The sequence below is a fragment of the Mchenga conophoros genome, linkage group LG5 (genome assembly GCF_057382185.1).
Source record: "Mchenga conophoros isolate Kocher_MC1m ecotype Shallow Benthic linkage group LG5, M_conophoros_male_GT1.1, whole genome shotgun sequence".
Taxonomy (NCBI): Eukaryota; Metazoa; Chordata; class Actinopteri; order Cichliformes; family Cichlidae; genus Mchenga; species Mchenga conophoros.
The window spans coordinates 9,947,008-9,965,977 of record NC_140530.1 but is presented as its reverse complement, the minus strand read 5'-3'; the positions used below and the strand labels follow the sequence as shown (position 1 = coordinate 9,965,977).

Sequence of the window (18,970 nt, the reverse complement as noted above, 5' to 3'; positions counted from 1 at the left end):
CACAAGTCTTAGAACATTTTTTCAAGTCAAGTCTAAAGTCATAAAATTAATGACTCGAGTCTGACTCGAGTCCAAGTCATGTGACTCGAGTCCACACCTCTGGATGCAGCCATAGTTTAATACGGGAAAAGTAACAGATCTAGTAGTAGATCTAGTACACGTCTAATTGGGTTGGTATGGAAACATTAAAGAGGTATTAATGATCAAAGAACTGACCTCACAGGCCATTGTTCATTCTGTTGTGCTAGTTTCAGTCATTGTGCAAAGGTACTGTTTATAAGGTTGGGGAAACCTGCAGTCAGCTGAGACTGAAGAAGTCACTTGGACGAGTGGTGAAATGTTTCTCCCACTGAAAAAGCTAAATCCAGTTGAACAGAATTCTCTTTTTCTTTTACTTGGATGATTGAGTTTGCATCAAGACATTGGGTATATCATTTTAAAATAGTATATACTATTCCTTACCAGAAATGCTCAACAGCATACACCTTAGTATCTTCTGGAAATATTTTTGTATCATACTGTAAAACATAAACTGTCACTATGAAGCTGGACATTGTTCATTTGGGGGTGTTTGAGGATTGACTCACTTTTGGAACCAACCTCAGGTAGCCCTTCCAGGAAGTGCAGTTTTTAGGCATCATTGATTATTTTAAAACTAAACTAAATATTCCAGTCCTAAACAACAACAGAAAAAAATAGTGTTTATCTGCTTTAATAAGTTGTTACAGTAGCTAATAGCTGGTCTGTAATATACTGGACTGCATCTACTTTCTGCCATTTATTTCATGGCAGGTTTGAAAAAGAACATTTATATAACACATGATGAGTATGTGCTCTTTAAAAATTCTCCAGTACTTCACAGCTTGTGTCTGGATTCTGATTCAGACATGTAAATTATGGTTACAAAACACACACCTGTGATGCACGATGAAAATCATTCATAAATGTCCCAAATCTCAATTTTCCATTCACAAAATTAACTTTGTGCTTGGAGTGATTGAATAAGGAAGCAATTAAAGACAGAGCTTTTTAGCAGACTTCCACAGTCAGCACTGTGGAAAAATGATCATGAAAATAACCAGTAGGCTCGTGAATGTCCTTCAGAGTTTCTTGCATGTTGCTGTGGTTGTTGAAGGCATAGTCAATGCTCATGATATAAATGTTTGAGATATATGCCCATATGGATACATCAGATTACACAAATCTGCGTATCTATGGGAATTTAAATACGTCTTGCATATTTAAATATGTCTTGTTCCCTCTCTCAGATTTCAGAATGCATGTTGTTTATGTGCATTAAAATGAAAAGGTATTTACATTAGCCTTCTAAAAGAATGAATGACTCAGATCTTATCTGATATTTGACTTGATTCTCTTCTTGTGTCTTTTGACACATCTTTTCAGGGTAAAGCATCCCAATATTCTCCAACTGGTGGATGTCTTTGAGACCAAAAAGGAGTACTTCCTCTTCCTTGAACTGTGAGTTCCGATGTCTGATGAGCCAAGGGAAAACCTTTCTGCTTGTCTTGACCGTAACTTAAACTTGAAATGTATCTGTTTATATTGTTGATACTTGTGGTGAATGAGCCCAAGGTCCTGTAGATACAAGAACAGCTCCAGTCACTTGGTATTCATTGTGAAATTAGCTCTTTCATGATTTTGTAATCTTGTGTACTGTATTCCATGGAATTCCAGAACGTGGGATTCTTTTTTTGTGATTTAAAAAGCTTTTGGTTATACGGAAATCTTTTATGCAATCTTGTTAAATAATAATCAAATTAGGATGTCTTTATTTCAGTTTAAATTACAGATGTATTTTTTTTTCTTTTTTCTAAACTGTTAATAGTAGAGAGCAAAGGAAGAAAAAGAATAGGCCAAGACAGAAAAGTTTTTAGTAAATCTTAAATTTAAACTGTTCGTTAAAGCTTTCACTACTGAAATTAAATTACATTCCTAATTTCCAACAACTTCCACAGTGCAACAGGCAGAGAGGTGTTTGACTGGATCCTGGATCAAGGCTACTATTCAGAGCGGGACACCAGCAATGTGGTACGCCAAGTGTTGGAGGCGGTTGCCTACCTCCACTCACTCCACATTGTTCACAGAAATCTCAAGGTAATATGCTTCAGGATATCAAGTCGCATCATCAAATCAGAAGTATTCAAAACAACATGACTGTACTGGAGTTCATTAAAAGAGACAAGAATATACAAAGAATATCATTTTTAAACACATGTCCTCAGTTAATCAGTTAAAAGCTGTTTTCATCACATTGAAATAAAGAGTACGATGTAAAAAGGTTTCCAGCAACTTTCAGTCCAGTTTTACTAAATGGCTAAATGACTTTTCCCTGAAAAACCAAACTGAAAGACATTTCTGCACCGTTATCAGTTTTCTCAACAACAAACCTCAGCTTAGAGAAAAGGTGTGCAATCCAAAACATCTGCTTCTTGGAATTAATTTCCCTTTCTGCCAAGCTACCTGCTACTGTGCATAGTCACAATTGTTCCACCCTCTGACAGCTGCCTCCTGCAGCGGGATGTTGCACACACCACTTTTCTTTCTTAAAAATGACGTATTTAATCTCATTACACTGAAAAATGGCGAGTTTCAGGTTTGTTTTCTTAAGAGAGCATCTCATAGGTTATGTATGTCCTTCACAGCATAGAAAGAAGAGAGCAGGCACAAACATCTAGTATTATTTTTCCCCCAATGCTATGTTTGACTAGTTTTCAAATTCACATAAGCCACCTCCATATGATGCTGGTACAAATGTGTTCATTTGTAGATAACACTAAGGAAACGAGGCTTTCAGGATCAATGACGCCTTTTTATTGACTTGTTTTTCTGTAATGTTGCTTTTTGGTCGTCTTTTATTGTTATTAAAGCTTTTGTTGTCTTTATTCTTTTATTTGAATTTTTTGTTCGTTTGTTTTAATTTCACTTTTAAGCATTACAACTTTTTCTTCTTCATCTTAACTAGTTTAATTGTGTTGTCTTACTTATCATAAATCTCAGACCATATGAGATAATGTTTAGTCCTTGTAGCCTCTTGTTGATAAAGTTAGCATTTTTCTACAAGATAGCATCATTGCACCATGATAGCAAGATAGCAGCACCTTAATTTCTCACCAAACACCTCCAAAAATAATGATTATAGGCTTCATAAAACTAAGACACTACAATATAGTAACCATGCCAAACATTAGTGTTATCATTATGAGCAGTGAGAGGGATAGCATTAGCATGTAGCTAAAAACCACTGTCTTGCAACTCATTAGTATGCAAATTTGAGACAATTAGAGAACGGTAGGTGTTGTATGATTTTGGACTTTTAAATGTGTGTCAGTGACAAATGCTGTGAAAACTGTTGAAATCCCACTTCGTAATACATAATTAAACATTTACATCGTTTAAGTCTTCTCTTTATTTTTGTTTTGAAACCACTGGAAATTTAAACTCGCTTTTTTTAATGCCTTAAATATGAATATTACATCAGCTAAAAAACGTCACTTTTCACAGTTGGAGAACCTGGTTTACTACAACCGCCTGAAGAACTCAAAAATAGTCATCAGTGACTTCCATCTTGCCAAGCTGGAGAACGGACTAATCAAAGAGCCCTGTGGGACGCCAGAGTATCTGGGTGAGAATATTAAATTTCACAACATGCAAATGAGGCAGTGCTTGTTCTGGTTTACAGACGTGTAGAAATTTGGTGAATGTCTTTTTTTCTGGTGCAGCTCCAGAGGTAGTTGGCAGACAGCGATATGGCAGACCTGTGGACTGCTGGGCAACAGGCGTCATCACGTATATTTTGTAAGTTATGTTTATGAGACTTAAAGGCTTATTCTCAGTCACATGTGGAAATTTGATTGATCTGTAATGCTCTGTTACAGCATAAGCTTGTTTAAATATGGGATGAAGGCTTTTTTTGGACTCCACATATTCACTCTTTTTTCACTCTATCCTACATCAGGCTGTCAGGCAACCCACCTTTCTACGATGAAACTGATGATGATGATTATGAAAACCATGACAAGAACTTGTTCAGAAAGATCCTAGCAGGAGATTATGAGTTTGACTCTCCGTACTGGGATGAAATCTCTGATTCAGGTACTTTTAGGATAAAGATAACATTGTGAAGCAACACACTGACAGCTTGCTCGGTAAACATTTCAGATTTGGAGAGTTTTCTCCTCTTCTTTCCGCTAGAGTGTTCAAACATATGTCATATTTATGTTCTCGTCTGTCGGGGGAATATACCTGTTCTTTGTTGAGTTTCTTCTGTACGATATTTTTCTTTGACAGCTAAGAGTTTGGTTGCTCGTTTGATGGAGGTGGATCAAGACCAGAGACTGACAGCCCAGGAGGCTATAAACCATGAATGGTAGGCAACGGAGCTTTGATAAATTGTGCATTTAAATGAAAGGACTCTGATCCGACCATATTAATTTGACCTGAAAGACTTCTCAAAAGTTCATTTTGTTTTTTGGTAGAATCATGCAAAGAAACAGTGGTTAGCATTTCCAGGATTGTTACTGTCCTGAGCATTATTTGCACTTTCTCAGTGCACTCTCTGACAGTCAAATTCTGCACAGGTGACAGCGACACATCAAGCAAAAATATTTATTATAAATGTTTTTTTTAAGCATATAGATGTTCACTATAGGTGCAACAATATTTGTGCAACGTTTGATTCAGATTAGCCCACCCATTAGGGAGCAGATAGGGTACAGACAGATATATATACATATACTACGATCATTATAGTAGGATTATTAGCGGTTAGCCAATTATTATTGGCTGCGTCTGAGACAAAGATCAGGCACAAACAGTCTTAAAACTTGGTTCCCTGAAAATATATTGATTAACATTCTTCTGAATCCCATTTGCATGTCTAAATGTGCTTTAATTGGAGTTACTTGTTACATTTCTCTATAAATATAATCTCATGTTATCAAGTTGACTTTATTACCTGTATACAGCATTTTTTTAGCTTCCCAGTTACCACTGCTTATTTATATTTCACAAGTCTAACCTATGAACACAAATAGACTGTCAATGCCAAATTCCTGAAGAAAAATAGCCAAGATAAAAATGATCCTTAAAGGTTATTTTGTCCTTAGAAAAGTTTGCCAATCGATAAAACAAACAGCAAATTGAGTTATACTGTGTGTAGCAGCCCGTGGCACATGAAGGTAAGGATAATGTGAATCTCTGTTGTGAAGTTGTATTTCTCCTGTTTTGTGCAACAGGATCTCTGGTGGTGCAGCCTCAGATAAGAACATCAAGGAAAATGTGTGCGCACAAATAGAAAAGAACTTTGCCAGAGCTAAATGGAAGGTGAGCCCTTTTGTTCTCTCTTTCCGGAAGCTTTTTTTCTTTTTCAAAAAGTTCGACAATAGTTCTACTGTCTTTGAACAAGGATATACAGCAGCACGGTACAGTGTTGTGTAACTGTTAGTTGCATTTTTTGGGGGGGGTTATAGCATCAATTTGAGTTCAGTTTGATCTTAATTCTCCCACAGAAAGCTGTTCGGGTCACCACCATCATGAAGAGACTGAGAGCACCTGAGCACAGTGACGCAAAGGCGGCAAACCCTGCAGCCGGGGCCCCAGCAGACTCCACAGCTCCCCAGGCTGCTGCCGACCCTCCTGCTCCTTCATCTGCCACAGCACCTGAGGGTTCAACCGCTCCGGTCACAGAGCTCCCCGCCGGAGCGGAGAAAAGTCAACCGGCACCAGAGGCCTCGGCCGGGGTGGCGCCCTCAGCCGAAGACCATCAGCAGCCCAGCCCGGCTCCACATGGGGACGAGCCCGCATCGCGTTGCAACGGTGAAGCTTCAGCTGCCCTTCACACACCTGCTGAAGCTGGTGATGAGCAGGGTTAAAAACCAACCTCCCACCCCCGCGCCCTGTTTGACTTCTGCAGTCCCCACCTACTCCTGCACACCAGAGGTGTGGACTCGAGTCACATGACTTGGACTCGAGTCAGACTCGAGTCATTAATTTTATGACTTTAGACTTGACTTGAAAAAATGTTCTAAGACTTGTGACTTGACTTGGACTTTTACACCAATGACTTGGGACTTGAATTGGACTTGAACCGGTTTACTTGAAAAGACTTGATATTTTACCCCAAATACAAAATTTAACATGCATATTATATAGAGATTGAAAATGTGACGTCATTCACGGGTAGAACCGCAAAGGATTCTGGGAACTCGTGGCAAGCGGTACTAGCGCACGCAGGCTTTCAATTAAAATCAGTTATACAGCGATAAAAAGAAACACAAGAAGCCGTTGTATTATTAACTGCAATAGCCGGTCGCATGACAGCCACGGGAAGCCGACGGGTAAAGAGATCGGTTGTTATCGGATTACGTCGTTGAAGAGAAATTGTTCGAGCCATGTTTCCGAAGTAACAAAGAGGCGACGGGTGGCCTGGATTGCAGCCATTCAAAGGTCAAATATAACGTCCCAGAACCCTCCAGCTCACAGGTTAGTCTGCTCCAAGCATTTCCACAAAGGTCAGTCTGCTGTTGTAGTTAATGCGTCATTTTTCTTAACATAATTGGTGATATAGGTTACAAGCAAGTCTGACGCTGAACAGAAATTGTCGCGCTATGCTCCTTTGTTTATTGTGCATAAATAGTAAATTGTCCTGACACAATATTGCGTTTCGCCTCTGTTATTATGGTACATTGACAAAAACATATACTTTTATTCACAGGATAAAACAGGTTTTTTGTATCACTAATTGCCCAGTACGATTACAGCATACAATATTATTGTCACTGCTACATTTCTGTGATGGGTACCAGAAATTATTTCCACTGCTAATTAATTACCGTTGAGCTCAAAGGTCCTATTAATAAACGGTTAACGAATGTGTATTTATGACGACAATTTATGAGACTGGTAAACTTATGATACGTACGATGGTCTTTCGTTCTACACGGTGCATTTCAAGGTCCTGTACCCATCCGTCGGTAAACTGTACCTGGGCTTGTTGCAGTGACCTGAAGTTACTAAACTTCATGAGTGTATGCACTCACTCCAAGAACCGTATGATTATAAATATGCGTATAAATATGCTACGATGAGATAGCTGACTTCATCTAACTAGCAAATGTTGTCCAGGCTACGTTGGTGATACAGTTTTTTTTAATGTGTATGATATTTTTGTCATGCGATTTTAAAGCCGGTGTTGTGCCAAAAAGTGATTGTCTGCCAAAAACTGATTTCCGGTATTTGCCAAAAACTGATTGCTCGTATTTAAACTGCTATAAGTAACTTGTTGGGCTATAATATGTGAAACATATGTCAAATGCATCCCTCATGGATGACATAAAGTCATCTTGAGCCACAAACAACATTCGTGTAACAAGGTAGAAGCCGCAATCAGTTTTTGGCAGTGACTTTTATATAACCTTTATTTAAACAGTTAAAAAAAATCTCATTAACATTAAAAATGTCTTTTGTAAGAGTAAGTTGGCCAAGAGGACAGCAGAAATGGCAGCAAATATTACAATATTTCTGTAAAAATATTTTAAGTGGGGATAAAGGACCGGATTGGTTATAATGTAAGTACAATAGCAGAGAGTTGTAAAGATACTTGAAAAACAGATATTGTTTTAATTCTCTATATAACCCCTTTGTAAACCCTGTTCACCGAAGTCTATTTACGAACATACGTAAAGATATTACACATAAAAAATACACAGAAACATTGGAAATCAGTTTTTGGCAGACAATCACTTTTTGGCACAACACCGGTCCTACAACCGCATCCAAGAATAACATGCAGCTTATCTCAGAACTGTCGGTGAAAACTATTCTTGGAGCTAGGTTTAATTGAGCTGCATTTTAAAGAGGTGCAATTTCACAATTTGTGTATATTTTCTAAGTTCACTATTTTGTCATGTGTTGAGAAAAACACAGATTTTAAAATTACATGGTCTAATATTTACATTTAGCATAACTGCAACATGCTTTTTTTCGTTTTTTTTTTTAAAGACTCGAAAGGACTTGAAATTCAAAGTTTCAGACTTGTGACTTGACTCGGACTTTTACACCAGTGACTTGAGACTCGACTCTGACTTGCCTGACATTACTTGAGACTTGACTTGAGACTTGAGGATAAAGACTTGAGACTTACTTGAGACTTGCAAAACAATGACTTGGTCCCACCTCTGCTGCACACTGTACATTAGCTGCTAGCATGGTGACACTGACTCTGCTTCTCTTTCACTTGCAGCATTAGTATCATCTTATGGAAGCTGTGTGCTACCTTTCCTGAGCCTGACTGCTACGTTGCCTTGGCTTTTTCTGTTTTTGTTTTTTACCCATGTACGGTGCTTTTTTTCCCCTGACCTCCCCCAGTGTGCGTCAGATTATATAAACACTAACTTCAAAATCTTTAGTTTTAGGGCTAAAACGATTTGCTGTCAAGCTGTGGCTTGCAGCTAACATTTTCTTTCCATTTCTTCTCATAGTGATAAGAGAATAATGGAAGACATAATTGTGCTGAAAACAGCTTTGATTCCTCTTTAATGAGCCGACTTGGGAAACTTCTCCCTGCAGTTATCCTCGCAATTCCAGTATTTGTTTGTAGAATCGGTAGAAAAGTTTTGCTTCTTAACATTCGCACCTGAAGAAGATCACGAGCACTTCTCTCACTTGACACATATGGCTATCTTTACCGTCTGTTGTATTCTCCACTTACCAGTTAATGGGCTTTTAATCAGCGACTGGGAGTTTTTAAGCCAGTGTTGTTTAGAACGAGGCAGCTGCACACATAAGCACACACAGACACTATGTTTCTTTGCTAAGTTCCTGCTCAGGAAAGAACCTCATAGCTGTAAGTGTAAAGATTCTGTACATAGAGACCTTTGTAGAAGTAGCCAAAACAGCATGCTTTCTCACTTTTGCTGTTCATTTTACACCCACTTGGTGGATAAAGATGTGCTACAGCCAGCTTTGTCTTATCACAGGCCACAGCATTGTCGTCTCTTGCCACAAGCCATGTGAAGGCTAATGTTCTTTTCAAAAGCATACTGTACATTACGCTATCAACTGCTGCTGTTCCTTTGGCGCCCCCGCTGTTAATGTGAAACAACCCCACCACTCTCTTCCTCCCATTTTTACATAGCAGTTCTATGCATCCAAATTTTTTTGTAGCTTTTCTTTTTTAGACGCCCTCGTGACATCCCGCCATCTTTGACTTGTTCAAAACATTTGCGTTCAGATACCGACTCAAAATACTTCATGCACTGTGGTGACTTTGCTGTAATTAGGGCACCATCACTTACTCTTTGTTGACCTGTATTGTACTGAGATGTGCAACCACATATTTACACTGTGTTTTTTTTTTTACTATTTCTATTATGTATTTATTTAAAACTTTATGTACATGATCATTTTGCTTTTTTCTATGTTTCTTTTTATTTATTTGGCTCTTACTCTCTCTTTTTATTTCATAGATTTTTCAGCTTATACTTGATAAACAGTAATAACAATCTCATCTTTTCTTATCACTGATCCCCTTGAGTTTTAATAATGAGCTACAGAAGGAAACCTCTGTAATCACTCTAGTGGAGTTAGAGCAATATTTGACTGGCTGCAGAAACTGTGATTCCTGGTGTCCTTTCGATACAGTCCACATACCTGTAAGTAGAAGTCTGTAGTCCTTTCTCAGCTGTCAGGCCCATGAGGGCCACTGACCTACATAGACACTGACATATGGCTGCTGTCAAATTCATATGTGTCTCAATGGGTGGACTGTAAGTTCCCATGAGCCCGAAACACGGGCCACATGAAGACAGTAGCCACTCTGCCAGTGCTATGACTTAATTCAAGTGTAGTATGTCATGGCTTATGCACAGCCAGCTTGTCTGATTTCCCCACTCTGTTGTCAAGAATATTTACTGTGCACACCTGTCCAATTATATAATAAAAAGATATATTTCTCCATTTGAAACTAAATGGGAAGAAAAAAGAAAAGGTTTACAATAGGATCTCAAGTTTGACCTTTTTTTTGTTACAGTCGTTTACTCATAAAAGTATCTCTTTGAATGTGTTTAAAGTAGATTAGTCGAAGCATCGTTCAGATTGCATCACCATCTTTCTTACATTGTTTAGGATGAATATTTCATCTTTAAAAAGATGCTTAGTCAGAAAGATATCAGATTTTTTTAATGTGAATAGATTATTTCATGTAGTGTGTTCTCTTTGTTTAGATGGCAAATAAATACTGTTCATATACTGTTGCACAGTTTGAAGCAATGCTTTTTCCCAATACATACTCATAAACCCTGTATTTAATAACCCATGTCTGTTCATTTTGCCGAGCACTTCCAGGTGTATTCGTAGATGTGATGTTGCCAGGACCAGTGATCATCTGTAGGTCCTGTCCTGCATTTGTGAGCTCTGTACTGTACTCTTTGACTGAGTTGATGACTTTGATGGTAATAAAATTGGATTCATCTGTTTATCCATGTGCGATCAGCTCTTATTTCTCGTCCAAGCGCAAAGATTGTGTACAGCATCTTTCAAACCAGTGAAGATTATTTTGAGAAAATGTGGGAAAGAGCCTGCGTCATTACACTCTGCTTTCCCCCTAACCCGGAGGAGAGCATCTGTGTTACACGCGCTCAATTAGCACCAGCTTAGCACCCATCCTCGTGGGGTGTGAACTCGTGTTTCGAAAAATCCCAGCAGTGCCATTTGGTGACACTTTCCAAGACACTTGAATTGCATCACACTGGAATAATAATGCAGAGAGCTCACTCTCCAGGCCCTCCGGGGTTTAAATAGGCTTCCTCTAGTGAGACTTTCTCTTTTTAATGCCCATTCTGCAATAGTATGCAGCCATTGATAGAGCCATCAGGGCTCAAGGGGATCCTAACTCTGTCTTTTTGTCATTGGATGACTTCATTAAAAATGGTAGGATGAGAGAAGCGTCTTTTTCCTCACTCTCTCAAGCAGTTGCGTGGAGATGAAATGCCAGTGATCAGAGTCCGTCCTTGCTGAGAGGAGAAGAGAAATTCATATGGAATACAAAAAATGTTCTTCCTCTGGGCAAAGCTTACATATAAGCTAAAAGCTAAGACAATAACTGCACATTGGGAACTAAATTTTGTGCAATAATGTGCAATTACAGCAACAAGCAAGAATGAATCTCTTCTTTTTATCGATGGTCTTTTTGGTCTTTTTGTCGATGTTACTACCTCTTCCTCAATCTGGTATTGATTAACAGATGTGCTGTAGACTCAGTTATTGGCATGCAGGTTAAAAAGAAAATCAAACAAATCATTCCCATATGAACTTGCTTACCTCCCTCTCACTCTAAAATCCTACAGAATACACGTATATGTTTCAGTTGTTATTATCTGTAAACAGTCTATAATAGTATAACTTTGACAATGAATAATGTTAATTAAAAAAAATGCATCTAAATTAATGCCAAGAAATATTTTAGTAATATGTTTTTACAGTCTATATATGATATTTCTAGGGCAATAAGGACACTGAGCATAATCTGTGGTATTTTTCCAAGATGAATCAAATATATACTGAAAAAAATTGTCAAATGGCAATATATAATAATTGATACATACATGTTTAAATATTGTCAAAAATAGACACTTTCACTTAAGTGCTATACTTCTTATAGACATGGTTTTACAAATTAGGTCCATAACTTATTAAACAAAGACCTATTTGTTTTAGTTTTGTCTCTGTACACCACCACAGTGGACTGTAAATCAGTACATGTGTGACTGAAGTACAGACTTGAATTTTGAATTGTACAAAAAGTTTGCGCTGATAGTTTTGGCATTACAGCCGTTTTTACACATAGTCCGCCATTTTCAGAGGCTCTCTATTAAATTTTGTTTCATTTTAAATACAAAGATTGCTTTTAATACTTTGATGAAAATTGTTTGCAGTAAGTGATTGTCTGACATCTGGAATCCATAGACGTCACCAAATGCTTTGCTTCCTTCATCGAGATGCTTTTCCAGAATTTTACTGCTACTTTATTTGCTCCAATCACTTTTAAACTGTGATGTGCTGTCTGCTCAGTTTTGCAAAATGTGGTTGAATCTGTGCAGAGAGCACAGCTCTCTACACTTCACAGTTCATCCTGCTGCTCACACGAGCAGTCACATGATCAGTAAACATCAGTTCCAGTGGCAGCTACACATGCTCATGACATAACATCTTTTTTTTGTTTGTTTTCTGTTGTTTTTAAGTTTTCTGGGAAAGCCTGATCTCATTCTTCTTTTTCTAGAGTGTAACCAGTCCTCTGCATTTCCATTCATGAAGGTATCTCTGGACTGCAGATCTTGACAATGACTGGCTTATCTCAGTGTTCTTGACTTTGCTAGATGATGCAAGATTGTTTTTCTGAACCAACAAAATTCTTCTGCCACCATGAACTTTGCCTTGTGTGATCTTTCAAACATTTCGGTGTTGCTGAGCTGTCCAGTTTACTGTTTCATATCTATGGTTCTATTGTTTCACAGTGCTTGATTGATCTACATGAAGCACAAGATCTGAGTTACTGACTTAAAAATATATGGATTTTCAGGTATGTTCAACAATGGTCTAATCACAGAAAGATGATGTTGGATGTCGAAAGAAAGAAAGCACGAACAGTGTAATCATTTACAAATGCAAATATAACTGGAATGGCAAAACAGTCTCCACACTTCACTCCAAATACTTCAGTCATGCTGTAGAGAGCTGGTATGGTATATGAGAGAAAAGCTGACACTGCCCTCTGGTGACCAGGTTTGTTTCAGTCAGCAGTCACGTCAGTGGAAGGAACAGCAAAATGCCTGCAATGCAAACATTAAATACATATGCTCACATTAAAATACCGGCAGTATAGAAGTTTCTTACCTGAACATACAAACATGCATGTGTGAGCTAAACAGTGATAAGCACGCAACATAAAGTTCAATTAAGTTAATTTTGAAATACTGATATTTCTCAATAGACAAACTCATAGATAAACTGACTGAACCTATTTAGTGTAACTGGAGCTGTGAATCACTCTGTGTACTCTTATTTATCTTATTTAACTATTAGTATTTCATGAAAAAGCCTTTTAAACAGAGAATAAAGCTAAATGTAAACAACACGTTCCTTTTATGTTTCCCACTCATTTTTATTTATATGTGAATAAGTGAATGAGGCTAATAGTTTCCTTCCTTAAATACAGACTATTATATACACAAATATACACTTAATTATGTTGTGCTTCTGAATTTTTGGGAAGACTACTCCAAAGAGCTCCAAGAATAAACTAAGGTGCCTAACAGTAGCTCAGCTTGACCACTCCAACATCCTTAACAGTTTATCGTTATGTTAGTAGCGTTGATACGTTTTTATTGAATAGATTTAGCCAATAATACCTTATTTAATTATAGGGTTTAGGAATCCAGCACTTCAAGTAGCACTGGGGGATTTGGTGCGAGTACCTCTACCACAGTCAGTAAATGTTGCAGGCAACATAAAATCATAGAATAAGTTAAAGTGTTATAGGTGTCATGTGTTTTTACTTATTTTCTAAGAAGTTGAACCCCATGAACAGTACTGATGACAACATGCCACCTGCTGGCTGATAGCATGAAATGCATGTGTGAGCAGGACCCCTGTTATGATTGCATAGATGCAGCAGAGAGCAGTGGTGCTCCCTCCCATTCCTCTGCTTTACTTTGACAGGTGCTGTTTGTCTGCAGCGGTTGTTTCGCACTTTCCCCTGAGCCTCCTCTGTTTGTGTTTAGCGTATACGAAGGTCTGACAAAACGACGGCTGACAGTTTACAAAGGCCAGAATACTGTGTAAAATAAAACTGCCAGATACTTTTAGAGGTGAATTCTTTAACACGTTTATGACAAGTCCCAGAAAAAGACTTTAAATTGCTGTCAGTTCATCATCTCTCCAACAGACTGGCCTTAGTTTTTAATACTGCTCCGTTGATCCTCAGGAGGATGCTTGTGAACAAGAACACAGTTTCGTGCCAGACTTCTGCCTCTCAGACTTCTGGGTTTTTCCTTCCTGACAATGCAGGCACTGTCCGACAGCTCTCACTGTGGGAGCTATCCAGAGAATGACTCTCCTGCCTCTGAGCTGCAGAGTACCAGATGAGACTCGCTGATAAGACAGAGCCGAATTCCACATCTGAAAAGTCCACTGAATGATGCCATAGCTTGGCACTATGTCATGTGATTTGACTCTTTGGAGATAATTCCCTACAGTAACACATCCCTATTGTGTTGTAAAGAATGGAGCACAGAAATGTCCAATCAGATTGTAATAGGTCATCCTTTTGTTGTCAGTGGTGCTGAATTCCCAACATGTAGATCTGCTTCTTGGTTTTAACTGGTTTATGATTCAGAGGCAGAGGTGGCTGAATCAGAAGTGATCTGCGTGTTGATGACATACATAATTTTGACAGCCATAGCACAGGAAGCTGACCTCAGTTACTGGTGTCATCTATTCAGCACCGTGGGACTCCCAACCTAACACCCCGTACATCCTCCGCTGTACGCTGGTAGGAATCAGATAAGCAGTTGGAACAGAGCCCTGTCTATAAGGAGAAAAAGAGACGTCAGAAGTCTCTAGAGCCCAGACGCCATCTGATGCTCTCTGAATGCACTGTGATGGTTTTTCAAACAATCTGATATGTTGTTCCTTGTATCCTGAAACAAATCCACCCTGTTCTAAAAAAAAAGGAGCAGGCATGTTGTCATTGTCACTTATTCAGATGTGTCATTTAGTCTAAACTGAGCAATGAAAGTTCTTTTTGTAGAACGGTCTCAACCACCTTTGTGACAGGCACTAACAGTCAAACGTTTTAGAGCGCCCCAATTTTTCTAGTTATTTATTGCAGTTCAATTCGTACAAGTCCAGTGAATAGTTTGAAATGGCACAAAGGTAAGTGGAGAACTGCCAGCAGTTCTGCAGCAATGAAGGTTGATCAAGCCTTAAAAGCTGGTGTTCCAACTTTTCTGGAGTGCTTACGATCCCCTCTGTCTGCATAAAAGCAGTGGTGGAACACACTGTAGTACCATAGCCTCGTGAGCATCCGTTGAACATTATTTTACTGCAGAAAGTGTTGCTACAAAAATGGCGAGAAAAAGGCAATTAACAATGGAAGAGAGACTGACCATCATAACACTTAAATGTAGGTCTTTCATACAGAGAAATTGCAAAGAAAGTCAAGGTGTACAGTTCCCTTCACCATCAAAGGCACTCAGAAACTGGGGCAAACTCTAACAGGAAGAGGTCTGGCAGATTCAAAGCCACAACTGAATCAGAGAACAAGTTTCTGAGAGTTAGCAGCTTGCGTAATAGGCGGCTCACTTGCCAACAGCTTCAAACACAGCTCAATAGTGGTCAGAGTAAGCAAGCCTCAGTTTCAACTGTGAAGAGAAGACTTTGAGCTGCAGGTTTGACAGGACGAGTTGCAGCAAGAAAGCCATTGTTAAGATGTCAGAATAAGACAAAGAGGCTTTCCCGGGCCATTAAACACTGCCATTGGACTACTGAAGACTGGAAGAAGGTGTTATGGACCAGTCAATCAAAATTTGAAAACTTTGGTTCATCACGCAGGATTTGTACGCCATCGAGTAGGTGAAAGGATGGCTCCACAGTGTGTGGCACCAACTGTCAGACAATGGAGGAGGAAGTGTGATGGTCTGGGGCTGTTTTCCTGGATCCAGGGTCAGTGAGAGGCAAGATAATGACCCAAAACACAAGTCCAAGCTATGGCAGAACTACCTCAGGAAAAAAAGAACACGATGGTCTCCAGACTTAAACCACATCAAACCGGTTTGGGATGAACTGGACAGAAGAGTGAAAGCAAAGCAACCTACAAGTGCCACATTTATGGGAACTTCTGCAGCAGATATGGGAAGAACTTTCTGAAGAATATTTGATTTCTATTGTGGAAAGAACATGGGTGTGTTCAGCTGCTATATCTGCTAAAGGCAGTTACTTTGATGAGTCAAAAGTTTAGAATACATTTTGGTCTATAAATTCATTCCATGATTTATTTATTTTTTTAATTCCAGTTGCTTGGTTGTTTGCTTTCATTTCAGAGAGCAACAAGACATTAAACTGCAAAAATTTTATTTAAAAAAGTGAAAAAAATGGGTGTTTTAAAACATTTTACCTGTAGTGTACATGTATGCACTTATGTATGAACATCTGAGAGCAAGTGTTATCTGCATTCTGATCTTTTCTTTTTTTAAGTCAAAGCAAAATCTTCCACATCACTGACTTTGCTTGTTTGCTCATTATGATTTAGCTCCCATCAATTATGAACCCTTTGAGTTTGTCTGAGCATCAAAGGGAGATGAAGCCTTCTTTATTTATTTACATCCTTGCTTGTCTTAGTATTGATGGGGAAAACGTTCCTACTTAAAGGTGTGCTTGTACTGTATAACACTGGCTGCCAGAGAACAACCGCAAACATCAACCAGGCTTTTAATTAGTTAAACCTCACTATGACCCTCTTGGATATTCTTTTCCCTTCAGAACAGCTTTAATTCCTCATGTCAGAGATTTAACAAGGTGCTGGGAACATCCCTCAGAGATTCTGGTCACATATTAGCATGATAGCATCACATAGCTACTGGAGATTTGTCATCAGTTTGAGGTTATCTGAGCTTTGTGACATGGCCCGCTATCTTTCTGGAAGAAACCATTAGCAGATGATTACACTGCGGTCATGAAGGATGGACATGGTCAACAGCAATACTGAGGTTGGCTATTGCATTTAAATGATGCTCAGTTGGCACTAAAGGGCTCAGAGTGTGCCAAAACACATGCCCCACAACATTATAATACCAGCACCAGCCCGAACTGTTGATACAAGACAGAATGGATCCATGTGGTCATGTTGTTTAAACTAAATTCTGACTCTATTCTGTGACAGCAGTGACTCATGAGACCAACATTTTACTAATCTTCTGGTCTCCAGTTATAGCCTCAGATTCTTGATCTTTGCTGGTGCCCAGTGTTATCTTCTGTGGCAGGAGCCCATCTGCTTCAAGGTTTGATGTATTATGCTTTAAGAGATGCTCTCATGCATACCTTGGGTGCACTGAGTCTTTATTTGAATTACTGCTGCTTTCTATCACCCCAAAGTCTGGCCATCATCCTCTGGTTTCTGTTATTACCAAAGGTTTTCACCTAGAAAACTGTTGATCAGACCATTCTCTGTAAACCCTAGAGATGGTTGTGTTCGAAAACTGTACTTCAGCAGTTTGTCCTCAACATGTCTACATACTTTAATGCATTGAGCTTCTGCCATGTGGCTGTCTGATTAGATATTTGCATTAGTAACCAGTTGAATAAATGCACCTAAGGGTGTCCTAGGTGTCTAATGCATGTATATCTAAAGCCCAGTATCTTTGTTCTTCTTAACCACAGAGGTCCACTGTTACTCAGAATAAATCCCAATGCTAACCCTGACCCACCCAAGTGACAGTTTCTCAGTACATCACAGTAAATGACTTAACTTCACAAACCAAGTATATGACACAATTCCTTAAGTGTGTGATGTTGGAAATCATTTTCTGTCCTTTACAAAATAAAATGTTGTTTCATGCACTTTCCATGTTTTATATATTTAGCATCAAAAAGCAGGGAAGCTGAAAAGAGGATGGATGGATGCAAATCCTGTGAGGATGTATGTGAGAGGTTTTCATCATCCAGTTATTGTATTACTTGCTTTTAATTGTCTTGTGTTTGTTTGTATAGACAGTCATTTTCTGTCTTGGGTTTATTTTCTTGTCTTCTTCTATTATATCTACTTCCAGCTACCTGCCAGCTCCTCCAGTGGCTTTTAGTCTTTGTCCTCTTTTACCTATCTCTGTTTCTTCCACTGCCACTTTATTCTGACCTAGATTGTTGAGAGAAAAAGCGAGTCACTGTTGGGCTGATCGGAGGTCAGCCGTGCCATTAAGGCTTTTATGAGGTGCAGAAACTCTGGTCTGATGTAACTGACACCGCTCTGGCCTGTTCCCCTTGGGTGCTGTGGGTCACAGTTTGCCTCCATGAACTTCCATTACCTCGTAACATCTGAGTCATTATATGATGGAAATATTAGTGCTGAGTAAGGGGACTTGAGAGAGCTGCATTTAATGAACGATTGCACAACAGATGAACACAGAACAATGGCAGCTCATAATGCCCTCATGCGGTCTGAAAAATAAAGGGTAAAATTCTAGATGAAACCTTTTCTCAAAGGGCAAGAGAGTCATTTCTGATTATTGCTAGTGACCAAAGATTTCATATCATGTCATATGAAGTTTGGCCACATCCCTTAAAATGTCTGAAAACCAGTGATGGGAATAACGGCGTTACAAGTAACGGCGTTACTAACGGTTGAAGCTGTCTTCAGCTTACCGTACCTTATATCAGTTAAGCGGAAGTTGCTGTCTATGTAAGTTAAGCGGGCGCTACAGCTTTAAGCAGCTGCGCGCGCTCCCGCGGACGGCAATCGCTTTCTGCCCAACGATCACTTTTTGGCACAACACCTGGAGCTGAGGGGGCAAAACAATGGCATGAGTGCTGCTGTTTGATTAAGGAAGAATAAAGTAGTCGTGGTAAGCCAATCACACGACCACTTTAAGACAGGCCACGTAAAACCAGAGTCATGACAAACTATATATACGCAGCGTTTCATCACGTTTACTGTCTAAGGACAGCGCTAGCAAGCAGTCTCTGCTTATGACCAAAAAAACCCCCAAACCTGCCCTTTCGTGTTGGTGGAAAAATGCACCATGTCACCAGTCAAAGAATGATATGGCAACATGACATTTGGCTGTTTAGGAAGAGGTGGAAGTTTTAGGAGTGATGTGTTGTCTTGTGTAGTTAGTGTGTAGTGTTGTGGATAGTTTTGTGTTGTGTGTAAGGACAACAAGGCGACTGCTGTCTCCAGGTAGAA

At 39.1% G+C, this 18,970-nt stretch overlaps 1 protein-coding gene across 1 annotated transcript in view; it reads left to right on the top strand.

The window, feature by feature from the left end:
- LOC146573760 (caM kinase-like vesicle-associated protein) overlaps positions 1-10,495 on the top strand; it is a 61,942-nt gene extending 51,447 nt beyond the window's left edge. Inside the window, exons 4-11 of the mRNA XM_085273130.1 lie at positions 1,405-1,479; positions 1,977-2,115; positions 3,523-3,643; positions 3,741-3,816; positions 3,977-4,113; positions 4,309-4,387; positions 5,256-5,343; positions 5,529-10,495. Of these exons, the coding sequence (XP_085129256.1) occupies positions 1,405-1,479; positions 1,977-2,115; positions 3,523-3,643; positions 3,741-3,816; positions 3,977-4,113; positions 4,309-4,387; positions 5,256-5,343; positions 5,529-5,891 (1,078 nt within the window). The 3' untranslated portion in view covers positions 5,892-10,495. The remainder of the gene's footprint in view (positions 1-1,404; positions 1,480-1,976; positions 2,116-3,522; positions 3,644-3,740; positions 3,817-3,976; positions 4,114-4,308; positions 4,388-5,255; positions 5,344-5,528) is intronic.
- Positions 10,496-18,970: the final 8,475 nt, after the last annotated feature.